The 16,818-nt window shown below is 51.6% G+C and overlaps 1 protein-coding gene across 1 annotated transcript in view; it reads left to right on the forward strand.

Moving 5' to 3' along the window:
• The window catches only part of LOC144164298 (lysosomal Pro-X carboxypeptidase-like), a 35,106-nt gene extending 22,758 nt beyond the window's left edge, over positions 1-12,348 (forward strand). Inside the window, exons 3-4 of the mRNA XM_077694800.1 lie at positions 10,601-10,788; positions 12,297-12,348. Of these exons, the coding sequence (XP_077550926.1) occupies positions 10,601-10,788; positions 12,297-12,348 (240 nt within the window). The remainder of the gene's footprint in view (positions 1-10,600; positions 10,789-12,296) is intronic.
• The last annotated feature ends 4,470 nt before the right edge of the window (positions 12,349-16,818 follow it).

Raw genomic sequence — 16,818 nt, forward strand, 5'->3', positions numbered from 1 at the left:
GCGACGCATAGGCGGAGCGGCGAAGGGACCGCGTTTTATAGCGCGCATAACGTTGAGGGGACTGAGTAAGCCGGTCCCAGTCGATGACGACGTTGGCGTACCTGTAAAGCGGCGTGGACTCTAGGTGTTTGAGCCAAGCGTGGATGTTGCTTCGCCGGAGAACGGCACACCGGTTATATGCGCAGCGCGCCCGAAGGAGAGGAAACTGCGGAAGAGAGAGTACTGCACATGCGCCTGCCCCAGCGCGTCTACCGCGGCTATGACGCAACGTGCCGCGGCTATGAAGCAACACAATCCACTTTAATCCAATCCAATCCAAATCCAATCCAATCCAAGCCAAGCCAAGCCAAGCCAAGCCAAGCCAAGCCAAGCCAAGCCAATCCAATCCAATCCAATCCAATGCCCCTCGCGAGAGAGTTCGCTATCGGAGAGGAGAGGGGGTGAGCGGCGGAGAGCAACGCCACCTAGAGGAAATTTTTTGAGCCAGTCTTGGTGGCGTTGCGGAGAGCGCAGCTGGCGCGGCGAGGAGAATGGGGGAGGGGTGGACAACGCCGACCACGACGACGACGACGACGACGCCGGAGGGACAAGGCGAGTGAATCAGATGATCTGCATCTAGAAACGCGGGAGCAGGCGGGGCGTCGATTGGCTACAGCTAACTAGAACAGGGGAAGTGTTGCGCACTGCGGAGCGCCCGAACGAGGCGCGCTGAGGCCGGCGGCGTCGACTCACGGCTGGACTATGTCTGGACTCGACTCTCTCCTCCTCCCTCGCTCCCAAGGGGAGCGCCTGAGGAGGGGAGTCGGGGCAGCCTGTGGTCGACTGTTGATAGCTTCCGCCCGCTCCGCTTGGTGCCGCTACGGTTCAAACCACGGCAGGGGAGTTAGGCGGACGTTCCTTGATCTGCGTGCGTTCCGGCGTGGTGGTTTGGTGGTTGTGGCGAGTTCAGAGCCCTTGTGCTTCTGTTCCTGTTGCGCGTTTAGTTATTTTGTGTCCATCGAACTGGGAAGTCGTCAATGCAGCGTGCGGCGCGTATTTGTTGGCCTCTGAGTCTCTTTCACAAATGAAACAAATAAGCCCGCGAGTAGGCAGAACCACTGCTACGCGCCGGGCTGCAAGACCGCTTACATTAACAAGAAAGTTGACCCTAAGGTGGCCCTTTTTCGTTTGCCAAAAGAGGCAATTTTCGAAGTGAACATTGGGAGAGGAACCTCCTACACGCAAATAAAGCAGCGGACGACAACTGCGCTGTGTGCGAGTTTACTTCGAGCGGCGCTCCGTTATACACGATTACGTCCTTGCCGTGCAGGGACAGAAGGTCCGTATTTTAAGTGCGAATGCACTTCTTAAGCGAGCCTGAATCGTCCGCCGCCGTCGTCCGCATAGCAACAGCTGCGGGTGCGCGCGCTCCTCGTCTTCCCTAGCAACGGGGGGAGATGGGCGCGCGCTACTCTCCTCCTCCTCTCTCCGCTCAGTGACTGCGGGTGTTGGGCGCCTCCTCTCCACTTCGGGCGGGAGAGCTCTCGCTCGCGTAGCGGGCACTCCGCATTCCGACGCGTGAGGGCGCTCGTGTAGCCCTCGCCGTAACGGCGGGCGCGACGCGTGAGAGCGCTCGTGTAGCGGCCGCGTGGCGCGGGAGGGTATTAGTCGAGCGCGCGCCGTCGTCGAGAGCGGTCGCTGGTCCTGCATCTCGATAACGATGATGGCGGACCGGGCAACGGTACCAGCAATAACAAGTGAAATATCTTTCTTTGTAGTTGTGTGCGTGTGTGTAATCTCTCGACTACTCATTGAGATCGCGATATCCACCGTAATCGCGCAATTAACAACCGTGCATTCGCACTTACACACTCTCCCCCTCGGGGAAGTGCGAGGGAATTTTTTTTCGCGAAAAGCCACGCTTAGCACCAGATCCGGTGCCGACCAGTCTACCTAACCTGAGCACGCATCGAAGAAAGTACGTTGGAAGAAGCCGCCGAGAAAGTGGAAACGATCACTTGGGGAAGAAGCAAAATCGCCACCCAATCAAACGCGTAAAAGGCGTTTCGAAAGTGCGGAAGATGGTAACATTGAAAACCAGGTTGCCCTAGCTGAGCCTTTACAAGAGGAGGAAATTTTTACTGGTGAAGGTGCGCGACCCGATGCCGTGTCTTTCTTCTACAGCAGAATCTCTTAAGCCAAATGACTTCTTGGAAACGCCGAGTTTCCAAAAATGTCCACAGCTCTGGACGAAGCATGCACGTCATGGAGAAAACTACACAACGTTTTGCTGCACATCTGGGTTGAACTCTAACACGGAACTAGTATCACGAAAGGTATTTACATGCATTCGCATCAGGCTGTCTATGTAGGTTGGTTGTGACTGTCATGAAAGGATATTGTGATGTTTATATTGTCGCACGGCTTCCCTTTATTGTTAAAGGCGTTATAATGCACAAGTCCGGCCCACGAGAACGAGCCAAGCACCTTAAGAGGAGGCGTACCTGAGCAAATAAGCCGGTCACTGTGCCTGTTATAATCAGCCCGGCCTCACAAAATAAATGTTTCCCTCTGCTGAATTAGGCAGAAAGGGCTTGAGCTTTTTATTTGTTCCTATTTTATTGTTATTTCAACCTAACGGTTATGTGGTCTAACAACTTATTCACCACAAATGGCCGCTTGAGCCGCCTGGCCGCTGCGAGAGAAGTAAGAAATTTTTTTCTTCTTGAAGGAAAAAAACTTATTCCATTTAAATGTACTGGGGCACTGCGTGCCGAGTAATTCTCTGTAGATTTCGCGTGCCGGGTTAGTTAGGCTAGTACAACATCAGCTAAACAAGAAATCATATTTTGTAACGCTTTCTCGTTAAATACAAAATTATTCTGCAACGTGGAACAGCCGGTTATGCCTCTTCTCTTCAGGCGGGTGAGCCTATATAAAAAAGCATTAGGCCATTGTTCTGAACCGGGAACACGCACTACAATCAACCTTTGTGAACGGCAAGAGTGCACGTTGTGTTTCTCATTACATTGGAATTCATCAAGAAGCGCGCAAGAGAGCAGCCGGACACGCGCCGAGCTTGCACATCACGCCCGGCACTTTTCAGCTCGCATTCACTTGTGCGAGGCTTCTACTGAATGCGTATCCGCGCTTTTTCTGCGCGATATCAAAGTGTACAGCATTATAAGTGAGCCCAGTCATTTGCGGTAGTACGTGCGGTGTTTCCCTGCGAGCCTACGCGACTACATACGCGAGAGCTACTTCGTGGAGCCCCTACCATGGTTACGCCGGAAGCGCCACCGTCGATGAAGTCGGCATCGGCGGCTTCATTCCGACCGCGCCTCTAAGCACACTACCCCTATTCTACAGGAGTTCCCGCTCAATATAATCCAGACGCCAGTCAATATAATCCCATCGCCAGTGAATATAAACCAAGTGCCAACCAATATAATCCAGGCGCCAACCAATATATTCCAGGGCCCACGCACTGCAGAAGACATGCCAGCGCTTTGTAATTTAGCTGGCAACCACTACAAATCTGGGCGCAGTGTATTGTCAGCCAAGTTAAATGAACTAGGTTACGTGACCAGCTTGAGCAGACGACCTAAGAACTCCGCAATAAAACAGTCACGTGACTATCTAGCACTCTCGCCTAATTACTGTACTGAATCGGAGGATGGCGTCATCGGTATGAATGATCACATTAAATTGCTCACTTATTCGAACTTTTTAGGGGAAACTGCCAGAATGCCTGACTCTCGAAACCCAATAGGGGCCCGAACGTGGGAAAGGTGGCGCTGCTGGCGCCGTTCAACCGCGCCACTAGCGGAATAAAATTGCGAAAATGGTCGGGACCTGCCCTTCCGTGTACGCGTGGAGAACGCGTGTTTCCGTGTTGTTTAAAGGAGCAACCTCTCGTTACCGTGATGATGTTAGTCATACGAAACTCACATTTTTTTTCTCAGAAATAAGGTCCGGGCGACACACGTTCGGTTTAATTGACTACCTAGTATAGAAACTTCATTTTTTGTTAGTCAATGATTTCGTTAAAAGTCAAATTGATGTAACCAGGGCTTGTGAGGTACCAAATTAAACGTATCGATACGGGAATCACGCGCCGGGAATCACGTATTTGTGAATACACGCTTTTTATATATATTCCCTAGTCATGACGGAACTGTCATGAAGAGTACTACACCTATGTGTTTTCTGCATTCACGAAATCGGGCCCTTCTTTATGCTTCCGTGCCTGCAATCACGCACCATAGAAAAAAGCGTGTATTCACAAATCACGTGAAGAAACCATTCAATAGCGTTAAAATGGATATATAGGGTGACATTACACGTGACGTAATAAGCCTCACGGTATGTCACATTACATACTTGTGATAATTAGGAGTCCTGCCATATCATACGTAATGATGGGCAGAACAAGACAAAAATTGCCATCACGTAAGCAGCAATTCAACAGCATTTATTTCATACCTACGACGTGATTACTCGTGCTTTAATAAACCTTATAAGTCGCATAAGTAATTCATGATCAATAGGTGTGATGCGAGTTCTGAGGTGACGTGTTCACAATAACAGGCATTTTCCGCACACCATGAAAACAAGCAATTCAACAGCGTTTATTTGACACTCATGTTGCCAATACTCGGGATGTAATACACATCTTAATAAGTCACGTAAATAATTCATGATCCCTCGGAGTCATGTGTCATCATAAGGAATCCTGTTCACCATGACAAGAATCTCGTACACATGGCGAATACCAGGAATTCAACAGCGTTTATTTCACACCCATGATGCCAATACTCGTCGTGTAATAAACCTCATAGTAAGTCGCGTGACTAATTCATGATCCATAGGAGTCATGCGACATCAAGGAAACATATTCACCATGACAAGATGTTTTTGCGCATCACGTAAACGAGCAATTCAACAGTGTTTTTTTCGTATCCATGATATCAATACACGTGATGTTATTAAACACATGATAATTCATGTGATGAAATCATGATGGATGGAAATCATGCGACATCTTTCGGAATAATATTTGAAATGACAAATTCTTTTGCACATGCCGTAAATAAGCAAATTAATGGCGATCATTTGATACATATGATGCTATTACTCGTGTAAAATAAACGCCATGGTCAGTCACGTTACTGATTAATCATCCGTAGGAGTCACGCGACATCATAAGAAATCCTGTTAACAATTTTTCAACACACCATCAGCCTCTTTCTCGCATGTGAACTTTTTTTTACATTCGGGCGGGTGATATCAAGCTCTAGGGCATCACTTTGACGTTTAAAGGAGCCATGAAGAGAAAACAAAAGTTTGTTTTATTCGAAAGATTAGGTGTTTCATAGTACCCCAAGCGCTTTCCCGGAAGCAAATGATGCTTTATTCACTGAGAAATAAGGCAATTTAAGCCAAAATTTTAAATCTCCCGCTAAAATTGCACATTCCGTGACGTGTACAATGGCGTCATAGCGCCGGTCCATGAAATAGATACTTAGTATGTCGACTCCATATAGCACCCACACGCGGGAGTCGATCGAGATGGCGGCCATTTTAAAAATACTAGTAAAACCTAGTGCACCCGCAGCCCTAGTCATGGAATCGCCTGATCCGGAGAACAAAACTCTCGCCGAGGAGCTCGGGCTTGCATTTAACAACCTCACACCACTAAAACGCTCAATGCTTCTAAGTGCACGAGCGACAAGAGTTGTGGGATACGCGGTGGACGGGAAAGCGACCATTCCGCGATAGCCACAACAGACGAAGGCCCAGCCGTCGGCACCGCTGCCTCGTCAGCCCCGTCGCGACGGACGGATATAGACTGGTACGTATGTGCCGTATTTTGATTACGGTTAATAATAGTTCAATTTCAGTAGCAGTATCACTTATGCCAGTTGGCCGGTGTCGTGTATGGAAAGCCGTTCGCGCGAGCTCTCTGCTTCGACCAGAAAGATACGAGCGTCAATGCGCGGTGTTTACGGCATTTTTTTCCCCAAGGTCAGAGCGATTTGACGAAGTCGGCGACGAGCGCCAGCATGTCCCAGGAGTGAGCTAACGTAAGGGTCCCTGCCGTAACTGAACAAACTGAAGTTTTCAGTGGTTGTAAACTGGAAACGAGCTCGTAACGATAGCAGCAAGCCAACACCATTCGAAACTTACGCGACGACTGGCACTATCTCGTCGCTTCTTGCTGTTCCTTACTCCCCTCGTTTCTATTTTTACCTTTGCTGGTTGGCGATATGACGGCCAACCTCCTGTGAAGGGATTACGATACGAAGCAAGGTCGCGGCTGTGCGTGCTGGAACGGTTCGTTGGCCCCGAAGAGCCTCGAACCCGAAAATTCGTCTGCGCGACGGCGAGATGTCGAGCTCGGCCGGCGCTAGTTTTGTATGCATTGGCGCACACGCTTGCGTGTTTGTTCGGACCTTCAACCGTTTACTCCACCGTTCTTTGTCATAAAAAGAATGTGCAGTATGTTTCACGGGCATTTAGCTCGCTATGCAAACTGTAAGCCCTGCCTAACATGCGTTTGCTTTTGCCGGCCTCCGCCAATCGCAGAGCATTCCCAAGTGACATCACAGGTTCTGTTGCGGAAAATGAGCTGGTGGGTCGCATGGTCATTTCCTTTTTTCCTAATTATGTAGCTTATTTGAGCGAAGTTTGCGTTATAAGTGGTGTCGTTATGGTTCTAACGAGGCAATCTTTCGAATGAACCAAACTTGTGTTTTCTCTTCATGGCTCCTTTAAGCAAATATATGACTCACGAGACTATCTCGTGTGGCGTATTCAAGCGCAGCAAAGACGAGGACAGGAACACGGACGACGACACACAGAGCGCTAACTTCCAACTTTAATGACACAAAAAACCCCAAAACCACATATATAGTGCTCATTATCAGCCAACATGCCTCATTTGAACGAACCAGGATGTAGTCAATATCACAACAACACGAATAAAACTGCGGAGAAGTTTAACATTGTCAAAAGACGATAAAAGTATACAACGCAATACTCTCCTGAACTATCTCATGCCTATAAGCAGGAAGCAATATTTATTTGGTCCCACGTGATTCTCTCATCGAGACCTTTAATTTGATACCTCACAAGCCATAGCGGCATCACGTTTACTTTTAATTAAATATCTGACTCAACTGAATATATCTCATAACTATAACTAGGAAGCAATTTTTAATTTGTACTACGTTATTACCCTCATCGAGCCCTTTAATTTGATTACTCGCAAGCCCTAGTGGCGTCACATTGACTTTTACCTTAATTTTGAATCACGTGATGGTCTCATGACTATAACCAGGAAGCTATCTTTAAATTCTCCCACGTGATTCCCCTCATCGAGACCATTAGTTTGGATACCTCACAAGCCCTAGCGGCATCACGTTGATTTTTACGTAATCTATGACTCATGTGACTATCTCATGACTATAACGAGGACGCAATTTTTAACTCTCGCACGAGATCTCTCTCATCGAGACCTTTAATTTGATACCTCACAAGCCCTAGTGCCATCACTTTGACTTTTAACCCACTGTAGGGCTCACGTGACTACCTCATGACTACAACCGGGAAGCTATTTTTTCGCCCCACGTGATTCCACTTATCGAGACCTTTAATTTGATTCCTCACAAGCCTTGGTGGCATTACTGTGACATTTAATCCAATCTATGACTCACGTGACTATCGCATGACTATAAGCAGGAAGCAATTTTTGATTTCTCCCTCATCGAGACGTTTTATTTGATACCTCGCAGGCCTTGGTTACATAAATTTGTCTTTTAACCGGATCAATGACTAACGAATAGTGAATGAAGTACCTATATTGGGTAACTAAACCGAACGCGTGTCGCACGGACCTTATTTCTGACAAAACAATTTGAGTTTCGTATGACAAGCGTCATCACGGTAACGAGAGGTTGCCCCTTTGAACAACACGGAAACGCGTTCTCCACGCGTACACAAAAGGGCATGTCCTGACCATTTTCGCGATTTCATTCCGCTAGTGGCGCTGTTGAACGGCGCCAGCAGCGCCACCTGTCCTACGTTCTGGCCTGTATTCGGTTTCGAGAGTTAGGCATTCTGGCAGTTTCCCCTATAATTTCGAATAAGTGAGCAATTTAAATGCGATCATTCTTACCCATGACACCATCCTCGGATTCAGTATAGTAATTAGGCGAGAGTGCTGGATAGTCACTTGACTGTTTTATTGCGAAGTTCTCAGGTCGTCTGCTTAAGCTGGTCACGTAACGTAGTTCATCTAACTTGGCTGAAAAAACACTCCGCCCGGATTTGTACTGGTTGCCAAATAAACTACAAAGCGCTGGCATGTGCTCTGCACTGCGTGGGTCCTGGATTATATTGGTTGGCACCTGGATTTTATGCACCAGCGCTGGAATTATATTGACTGGCGTTTGGATTATAAAGAGTAGGCAATCCTGTAGTTCACTATCTTTTGGCCGCTGGCCAATGCCGTGCGGCGAAAAAGAAAATGGCAAAACACAAAGGAGGGAAGGAGCGAAGGTGAGGGCGAAAGGCGGCGAGATCATAAGGCGGCGCTACATAGCTATTTCAGGGGTCTCAGCCTGTAGACCACTGCAGCGAAGTAAGTTCCAATCGACTTGAGCAAACCGTGCGAGGAGCGAGGAGGGAGAGGAAGGGCATAACAGGTCGACGGGAAAGAGAAGGAAGGAATTGACATGGCAGATCACTACCGCCTTAAGTCGACATTTGACCCGGAGTGATCAGATACGCAGCCAATTTTTTTGTGTGCAGTTGAGATGAAGCCTTCATGCATTGCGGTCTGGAAGTGTTCCAGCTTTCGCTGAAAAGCCGCGTGGATTCACCCGCCGTACTCCTGCGGAGCTTTCGAGCATGAATTCCTTGCGACGTTTGATTGGTTTTACTTATTTAAACAATAACTAAGACGCATATACAATGTACCTGGGACCTAACAATGTTGTAAAATGGTCCCAACATCGCAACATACCAGCGCAGCTCTTTAGGCTGGCGACTCCTCTAATTTAGTAGGGGTTTCGCTACTTACTATCGGTAAGGAGGAATTCTTTCGTAGTAATCAAAGAAACGATGAACGCGCATTTGACAGCACCTAGCGTTATTGGCAACGTTGACTGGACCTCTTTTCCACTTGCCCTTTCAAAAGGGGTGTGGCATTTGGTGGAAGGCTTTATTGTGCGCAGCCGGAATTATCGGAACTCGCTTATTGGTTCCCAGGAGGGCGTGATGCGCATGCGTAATGACTGCCAAGCAGTTCTGTCAGATGTTGCAATGACAATGCTTAAGAAAGAGCAACGGAATCATGTTTATTTGGGGCACCCGCGAGCCGAAATACGCTTTCAACTAAGCACTCGATGAACAAGTAAGGTGAACATGCGGATTTGACACAATCAACCAATTCTTCTATGTGACATCGGTCATGACGATGGTCATCGAATGGTTGAGTCTTGCCAGGTGGCGTAAAGTTCAGCGCAGTGTTTTCGGAAAATGTGCAGAAAAATGTCAATACCCATCGAAAGATGCGTCCGTGCAGTGAAGCGGGACAATATTTTGCTCTCCTGGAAGTTCCCAGACGCAAACCGTTCTGCGCTCAGCTGGGACAGACGTGCAAGGTCAACCCGACCCTGACCCTTTTGGCCCTGGTGGCCTCAATTGACGCCACCACATTGTAGTTCCTCTAGCGCGTAGATAACGGAGCCAAAACTGCTAGTTATTTGGTGAATTGTCCTTCAATGATGCCTGTTGCGATAGATATCACAGATGTCTCATTTTAGTGGAGCTACTCGCTACAAAAAAGAAAAGGCTCCGGTGAAGTCGAAATTACGACACTGAGGCGGGAAAAAAATTGCGGTGTCAGTTTTATTCCCAATATTGTAAATCTATAAATACGTGCACTACGAAGCTGAATTTTGTTTGTAGGTTCATGTATTCATAACGTTTAGTAAAATGTGCAAAAGTGATGTCATTGCTTTGCACAAAATTTTTAATCACCAGATGTCGTAATTAATTGCCTCATTATTAAATCTGTTATTACTTTTACTTCCACCTCTATTTTTCGTTTGTGGGCTTATGGGACCCTAAAATTTAGGAAAACACACAGAAAACACTGTTTTATTTGAAACAAAAAATCAGGGCCGAATGGTTAAAGCATAAAAGACCCTCAAAACGGTGCTTCCCGGTTGAATAAAAATAAAGTCAATATATTGGAGCGTATTTTAGTGTGCCCTTGCGGGAAATGGCGGTATAGCTGTCCAGTAAAGGTTATCTGGAAAAAACTCGGCTTTGCCTCCCTTTGTGCGAGTGAGTGTTGAACTCATAAGAACCTTACTAAAACTGCTGCGCAGTGCGCTATGCTTTCAGAAGTTTAGTCCGTTGCATTATGAGGTTCTTATCTGACATCGTATTTTGGCAGCGACTGTGTTTGCCAGAATTTTACCATAGTTATTTGGCATTGTTCACCCGACTCTATATACTGCGTTATGCCTCAACGCAACAAAAAAAAAAAAACGTAATCCTCAACACGCTACGATGAAAATAAACCAGCTGATTTTCCCTGTTCTTTCAGATGTGCACCGAGTACGTTCACCCGCTGTGCAGCGATGGTAAAGGTGACATGTTTTACCGGAAGGAGTGGGAATTCGACAAATTCTCCCGGAAGTGCAGCGAGAAATTTGGCGTCCAACCTCCGAAGGTTAAGATCTTCGAGAAAATGGCTGGGGACAAGCTTTGTGGCGTCATCTTCACGATTATCAGGTGGGTGCGACTTAAGATCGGCCGTAAATATTTTTACCGCGAAAATTAAACCTGAATGCAGAAAATTTTCGCTAAAAGTGCGTCAAAATAATTTCGTTTAATAATGATACGACGATTAAATGTCTACTGACAGAAAATTTTAAAGGCTAGATAAATTTTGAGATAGTTGGTGTAACGCACATACATCATCTGCAAAAATATCGGCGGCAAATACAGCCTAGAACATATTTACAATCGATTTCAAAGCGTGCGAAGAGCAACTGACAAGCCAGTTGAGTAAATAAAAATACGAACACGTCACGAGTTTGTGCTGGCCGCCTCCGCACTGCCATGCCGGGTCCCCGCTCGTATCGGAAGCAACCGAGCCACGAACGATCCGATCATTGGCGGCGGCGGCGCCGGGAATTCGTTGACTCATCGGGCAGCTCTGGCCGCGACCTACGTTCTACAGGAATCCCAGCACTCTGCTTTTGTTGCTTTTAATTACACTGGCCGCGAAAACACGCCGGGGGCACGAAAAACTCACTGAGCGAGCCGCACGATCGCTGCCACGGCCGTGAAGTGGCGCAGGCCGGCGCGCATAGCTCGACCGATAGCTTGGTACCGCATCGCGAAATGGGACTCAAGGCCCAAAGCAAGCAGCACATACGACAAAGGAGTTAATGATGCGATGGCGGACTGCATAAAAATCGTCATCTGCAGCGCTTACGAGAGCGCAAATGGAATATTCGGCGCAGTGTTACGCGTAAATCTGTGCGGGGACCTGTGGGCAGACCCGTCGGCTGCATCCAGCGCGTCTCCTCACCCCGCTGTCTCGAGCGTCGCGCACCGTTCTGTAGACGCGGCTGTAATATGCACCCGCAGCGCTTGCGTCACGTCCACGGTCGCTTTTAAATAAAGCGGCTGACGAGATCAGTACTTAGAGGCATTCGCAAAAAACTCCCCCCACCTCCCCGAAGGGGATCGTGCGGAAATGCGAATGCATTGGGTGCACCGGTATATTTTTCCGAGCAGAGCGAGCGGAGAGAGGGTACGCGGAGAGGAGAGAGAGACCCACGCAACACGCTTGCCCCGCGCGCGAGCTCTCTCCGCCGAGCTCCGCGATGCGAGCGCCCTCAGACGCCCGAGTGCGCTCCTCCTCTCCATTCACTCTCCGCTACTCCGCCCGAGCTCCGCGATGCGAGCGTCCTCACACACCCGCGCGCGCTCCTCCTCTCCCCTTGCCCTCCGCTGCTCCCGCCCGAGCTACCACCTGCTGCGGTTGCTAGGCGCGCCACAGCTGTTGCTAGGGGCGAGGAAGAGCGCGGAGAGATAACACCTGTGCACGCACGCCGGCCACCGCACGACAACCCCCGACTAAGAAATGCATTCGCATTTAAAACTGCAAGAGACGCGAAATCGAGAGTGCTACGGCAGCTGCTCTGTGATATCCGTGCGACAGCCACCTGGACAGCTTTATTTATAGGGCTCCTGCGCTGCCCAGGGGGCGCTGCGAAACCCACTTCCAGGCAGTACTTCCGGGTAGTACAAAGCTGCGGGGGTCACGTAGGATCCCGTTGACAGAAGCAAAATGAGCTCGATACTCCCGATTGTTTTCCGACATGGTCTCCAACCCAATCCCGACGTGTCCAATCTCTTCTGGCGATCAACTTGGCTTGAGAAAAAAAAAGCTTTGCAGTGTTAAGTACGTTTACACCGTCGACAAAAGTGCTGGGATGGTGACGGCGCTCTGCCACTTGCAGGCTCACCGATCGATGGTCGCATAAAGTGAAATTTGAAATGAAAGCTCCTTGTTTAAACTAATACACTTGGTGACAAGGACGTTTGAACAGCAGACGATGAAACATAAAAGAAGTAACGCAATCAGCGTAAGCGTTTGCGACTCCGGCAGACTGCAGGCTCGTCTACAGCGGTGCCCCGCGCTTTTGCGTACGTGCATGCGCACTAGGGGTGTACTTTCATTCAACACTGCTGGTTTGCGTCGCCGTTACGACTACATGGTGCAGCGCTAGCTTGCCGTTTCATTGCGTGGCTCAGTGACAAAATGCAGCGAGCGTCAGAAACGTGAAATCTGTTTTCTGATTCCGAAAGTAGTGGCCGTAAAACAAACGGGTCGGACGAACTGAGTGGCCGTTCTGTTTCCTTTTTTTGCTCTCACTTTTTTTAAATCACGCTCTTGCATTATATATCCACAGTTCGTACTTAATAGACTAGAACTAGAATAGACCAGACTATGTCGGCAAAGTACTCAGGTGTAGTGCTGAGTTGCATGAAGTCGACACGGCGGACGGCTGGATGGTAAATCAGGTGGGAGGCGGAAGAGGAGCTTTGAAGGCAAAGAGAAAAAATTCAGCGGATTGCCAATAATATTTGTCAATAATCTGGCAAGGTATGAATATGGTGAACAATGCAGCTGGAAGCAATCAATTTTCTGTCCTTGTCACTCCGTCAAAAACTATTTAAGTTCAAAATTGGCGTGTCGGCGTTCAGATTGTTAGTGACAGGTGCAGGGGTCGGGGTTCTGACGGCGCCGCATAATACAGCCCCGCGGGCCACATTCGGCCTGCGGGCTGCAATAGGTATAACCAACATAGTCAGTTACGATCGCATGTAGATATTCGGGCGGCGCACCGTATATGTGGCTGTGTTATGTAAATGTAGAATTACACATCCCTGCAATAGCAGACATGCTATTTGGTGCTTGTTTTTTGTCCTTTATTGCGCTTAATTTGTTTATTTGACGCCATTGCCTCATCTACTCGCTAGTATACATGTACCCTACCGTTCGTAAATAGTATGGCGTAAAATGTCAAGCAAGAATCTTTATTTTGCGAAAATACAAAATCAAATTTCCACTCGTTTTCAAGGCGGTGCCAGGCCAGCAGTTTCAGCTGAGTCGGCTGCGCTTCTCGCGTCGTCTTGCGTATGCTCCCGTTGATGCAAGCATATACTGTACCGCCATAATCTGTTAATAGTACACTTGCGAACCTTTGTCAACGGTATGCAATAATAAAGAACGATAGGGATCGTCAGGAAGTTAGAGAGAGAGAGAGAGAAAGGACTTTATTGAGATTCCTGCAGTCGGGGACGGATCAGGCCGCGCAGGGCTTCACCGTCCCGTAGTCTTCTCCGCTCACCGCGGCGTCGGGCCGACCCCGAGGACTGCGTCCGGTCGGCGCGGGCTACTCGGAGTGCCACCGCGATCGCCCCTAGTCCTCGCTCCCGCGGGAGGAGGCCGAGAGGAGTGCGGGTTCCCCTTTCGCCGTTGCTTGCCCAGGGCAGCCTCGAGCCGCTGGATGGCCCTCAGCTGGCTTTCGCGCTCCGAGGAGCGGATCGAGTTCGTAACGTCCGGAGGGAGGATCGGCCTCCCGTCACTCGGGTCGTGCTCGTCGCATCCCCACATCAAGTGGGCCAAGTCCGCATTCACACGCGCACAAACACTGCATACCGCGTCTTCGTACATGTCCGGGCACACGTGGCGCGCGAGCGCCGGCGTTAGCACCGTCCCGGTTTGCAACTGTCGTAGAAGCACTGCCTCCCTCCTCACGAGCCCCGGGTTGGGCGGAGGGTAGGCCTGCCTCTCTGTCCTGTACCAGCACAGCGTCGCACCGTACGTAGTCAGGGGTTCTGCGTCGTTGTCCTCTTCGTCGTTGCTCGAGTCTTCGTCGTCGTCGGCGTCCGTCGCTGGCGCGGCCCGGCACGCGGCGAGATCACGGGCCGCAGCGTCGGCTGCCTCGTTGACGTTTCGGTGGCCGTTGCGGAGCTCCCGTCCCATGTGGGCCGGGAACCACCGTACGGTCGTTGCGATGTTCGTGCGAGCTCCCTCCCCGATGCCGGAAAGGATGCGCATCGTCGTCCTGCACACCGTGCCCCTGGCGAAGTTGGCGATGGCCGACTTGGAGTCGCTGAACACCGTCCTCGTCCCGGGGTGGAGCAGGGCCAGCGCGATCGCCGCCTCCTCCGCCTGTCTGGCGGACTTGGCGCGCACGCTGCCCGAGCTCAGCAGTTCTCCCGTGGCGGCACGCACCGCCACCACCGCGTAGACGTCTTCCTTGTCGCGACGTTTGGAAGCGTCCACGTACACGGCGTCGCTCCTCTCGTTGTACTCTTTGGCGAGCGCGCACGCCCGCGCCATTCTCCGTTCCGGGTTCCGTCCCGGCGCGACGTTCTTCGGGAGCGGCGGCACCACCAAGCTGTTGGCGATATCGTCGCGCAGCGGGACCAGCTCGTCCTCCTCGTCGAAGGGGCAGCTCAGTCCCACGCGCTGCAGCAGCCTTCTGCCCGTCCGGGTCGACCCCAGGCGTTCCAGTTGCGACGTTCTCTGCGCCTCGCTGATCTCCGAGAGCGTGTTGTGCACTCCCAGAGACGCGAGGGCCGCGTTGCTCGTGCTGTTGAGTAGGCCCAGGGCCGCCCGGTACGACTTGCGGATCGCCGCGTCGATCTTGGCTCGCTCCGGGGTCCGCCAGTCGTGGAATGCTCCCACGTAGGCCACCTGGCTTACCACGAACGCCTGCAGCAGGCGCAGCAGGCTCGCCTCTCTCATGCCGCGCGCGCGCGTTGCGAGTCGCTTGACGAGGCGCGTGGCGATGCCCATCTTCGTTACCAGTCGTTCTACCGTGGTGTTGTTGAAGCGGCGGCTCGCATCGACGTGCATGCCGAGGACGCGGATGCTCGTCGCTTCGGGAATCGCCGTGCCGTCGCTCCCGCGCACCACGATGCCGCGCTCCGCTTCGGCCGACGTCTTCTTGCGGTAACGTCCCGTTGGGGGCAGGATCAGGAGCTGCGACTTTTGCGGGGCGCACCGGAGACCCGTGCCGCGCAGGCTCTCCTCAATGCCGTCCACCGCCTCCTGCAGCGCCGACTCGATGTGGCCGTCGCTGCCGCCCGGCACCCACAGCGTGATGTCGTCGGCGTAGACGGTGTAGCGCACATCGGGCAGCTCGTCCAGGCGACGGGTCACGCCGATCATTACCAAGTTGAATAGCAGCGGCGAGATCACCGAGCCCTGCGGCGTGCCGACGCTGCCCAGCTCTCGCTCCTCGAGTTGAGTTTGGCCCACCTCCAGCCGGGCCGTGCGACCGGTCAGGAAGGTCCGGATGTAATTGTAGGAACGCTGTCCCAGGCCGAGCCGGGACACTTGGGCCAGGATCGCCGAGTGCTTCACCTTGTCGAAGGCGCTCTGCAGGTCCAGGCCCAGGATGGCGCGGTTGTCCGAGGTCGGTCTCGTCGGCGGAGCCAGCACCTCGCGCTGCAGCAGCAACATCGCGTCCTGCGTTCCCAGCCGCGAGCGGAAGCCCAGCATCGGGTCGGGGTACAGGCCGTTGGTCTCGAGATACCGCTGCCACCGGTCGTTGAGGACGTGCTCCAGCACCTTCCCCACGCACGACGTGAGGGAGATGGGGCGCAGGCTCTCTATGCCCGGCGGCTTGTTGGGTTTGGGTATGAGTATTGTCTTGGCCGCCTTCCACTGCCGCCGGAGGCTGCCGGCTCGCCAGTGCTCGTTGAAGTACTTCGTGAGCGATGTTATGGCCGCGTCGCTCAGGTTGCGCAGCGCCTTGTTCGTGACGCGGTCCGGGCCCGCCGCCGACTGGCAGTTGAGGGCCTGGGTGGCGCGCCGGACCTCCCACTCCTCGATGTCGCGGTCGAGCGAGGGGTTGGGCGGGCCGGCGTACTCTCCGTGCTGTTCTCTCGCGGTCTCGGGAAGGTAGCGCTCGTTGAGGCGTTTGTGCACTTCCCGCTCCCCGAGCTCTTTCGTCGCCGCGTACATGATCTGCGCGAGCCGGTGTCATTGGTATTCCTTGCTTTGGCTTTCGTCCATCAGGTGGCGGAGGAGTTTCCACGTGCCCCCTCGGTGGAGCTGGCCGTCGGCCTCGTTGCACAGCTCGAACCACTGCTGCGCGCACAGCTGGCGGCTGTACTTCTCGATCTCTCGGCCGAGCGTAGCGATTCGCTTGCGGAGGGCGCGGTTGTGCCGCTGCCGCTTCCACCGTCGCTGTAGCGAGCTTCGAGCCTCCAGCATGTGCGCGAGCC

Source organism: Haemaphysalis longicornis, unplaced genomic scaffold (genome assembly GCF_048455015.1).
Source record: "Haemaphysalis longicornis isolate Haplotype H1 unplaced genomic scaffold, Haemaphysalis longicornis Haplotype H1 scaffold_13, whole genome shotgun sequence".
Taxonomy (NCBI): domain Eukaryota; kingdom Metazoa; phylum Arthropoda; class Arachnida; order Ixodida; family Ixodidae; genus Haemaphysalis; species Haemaphysalis longicornis.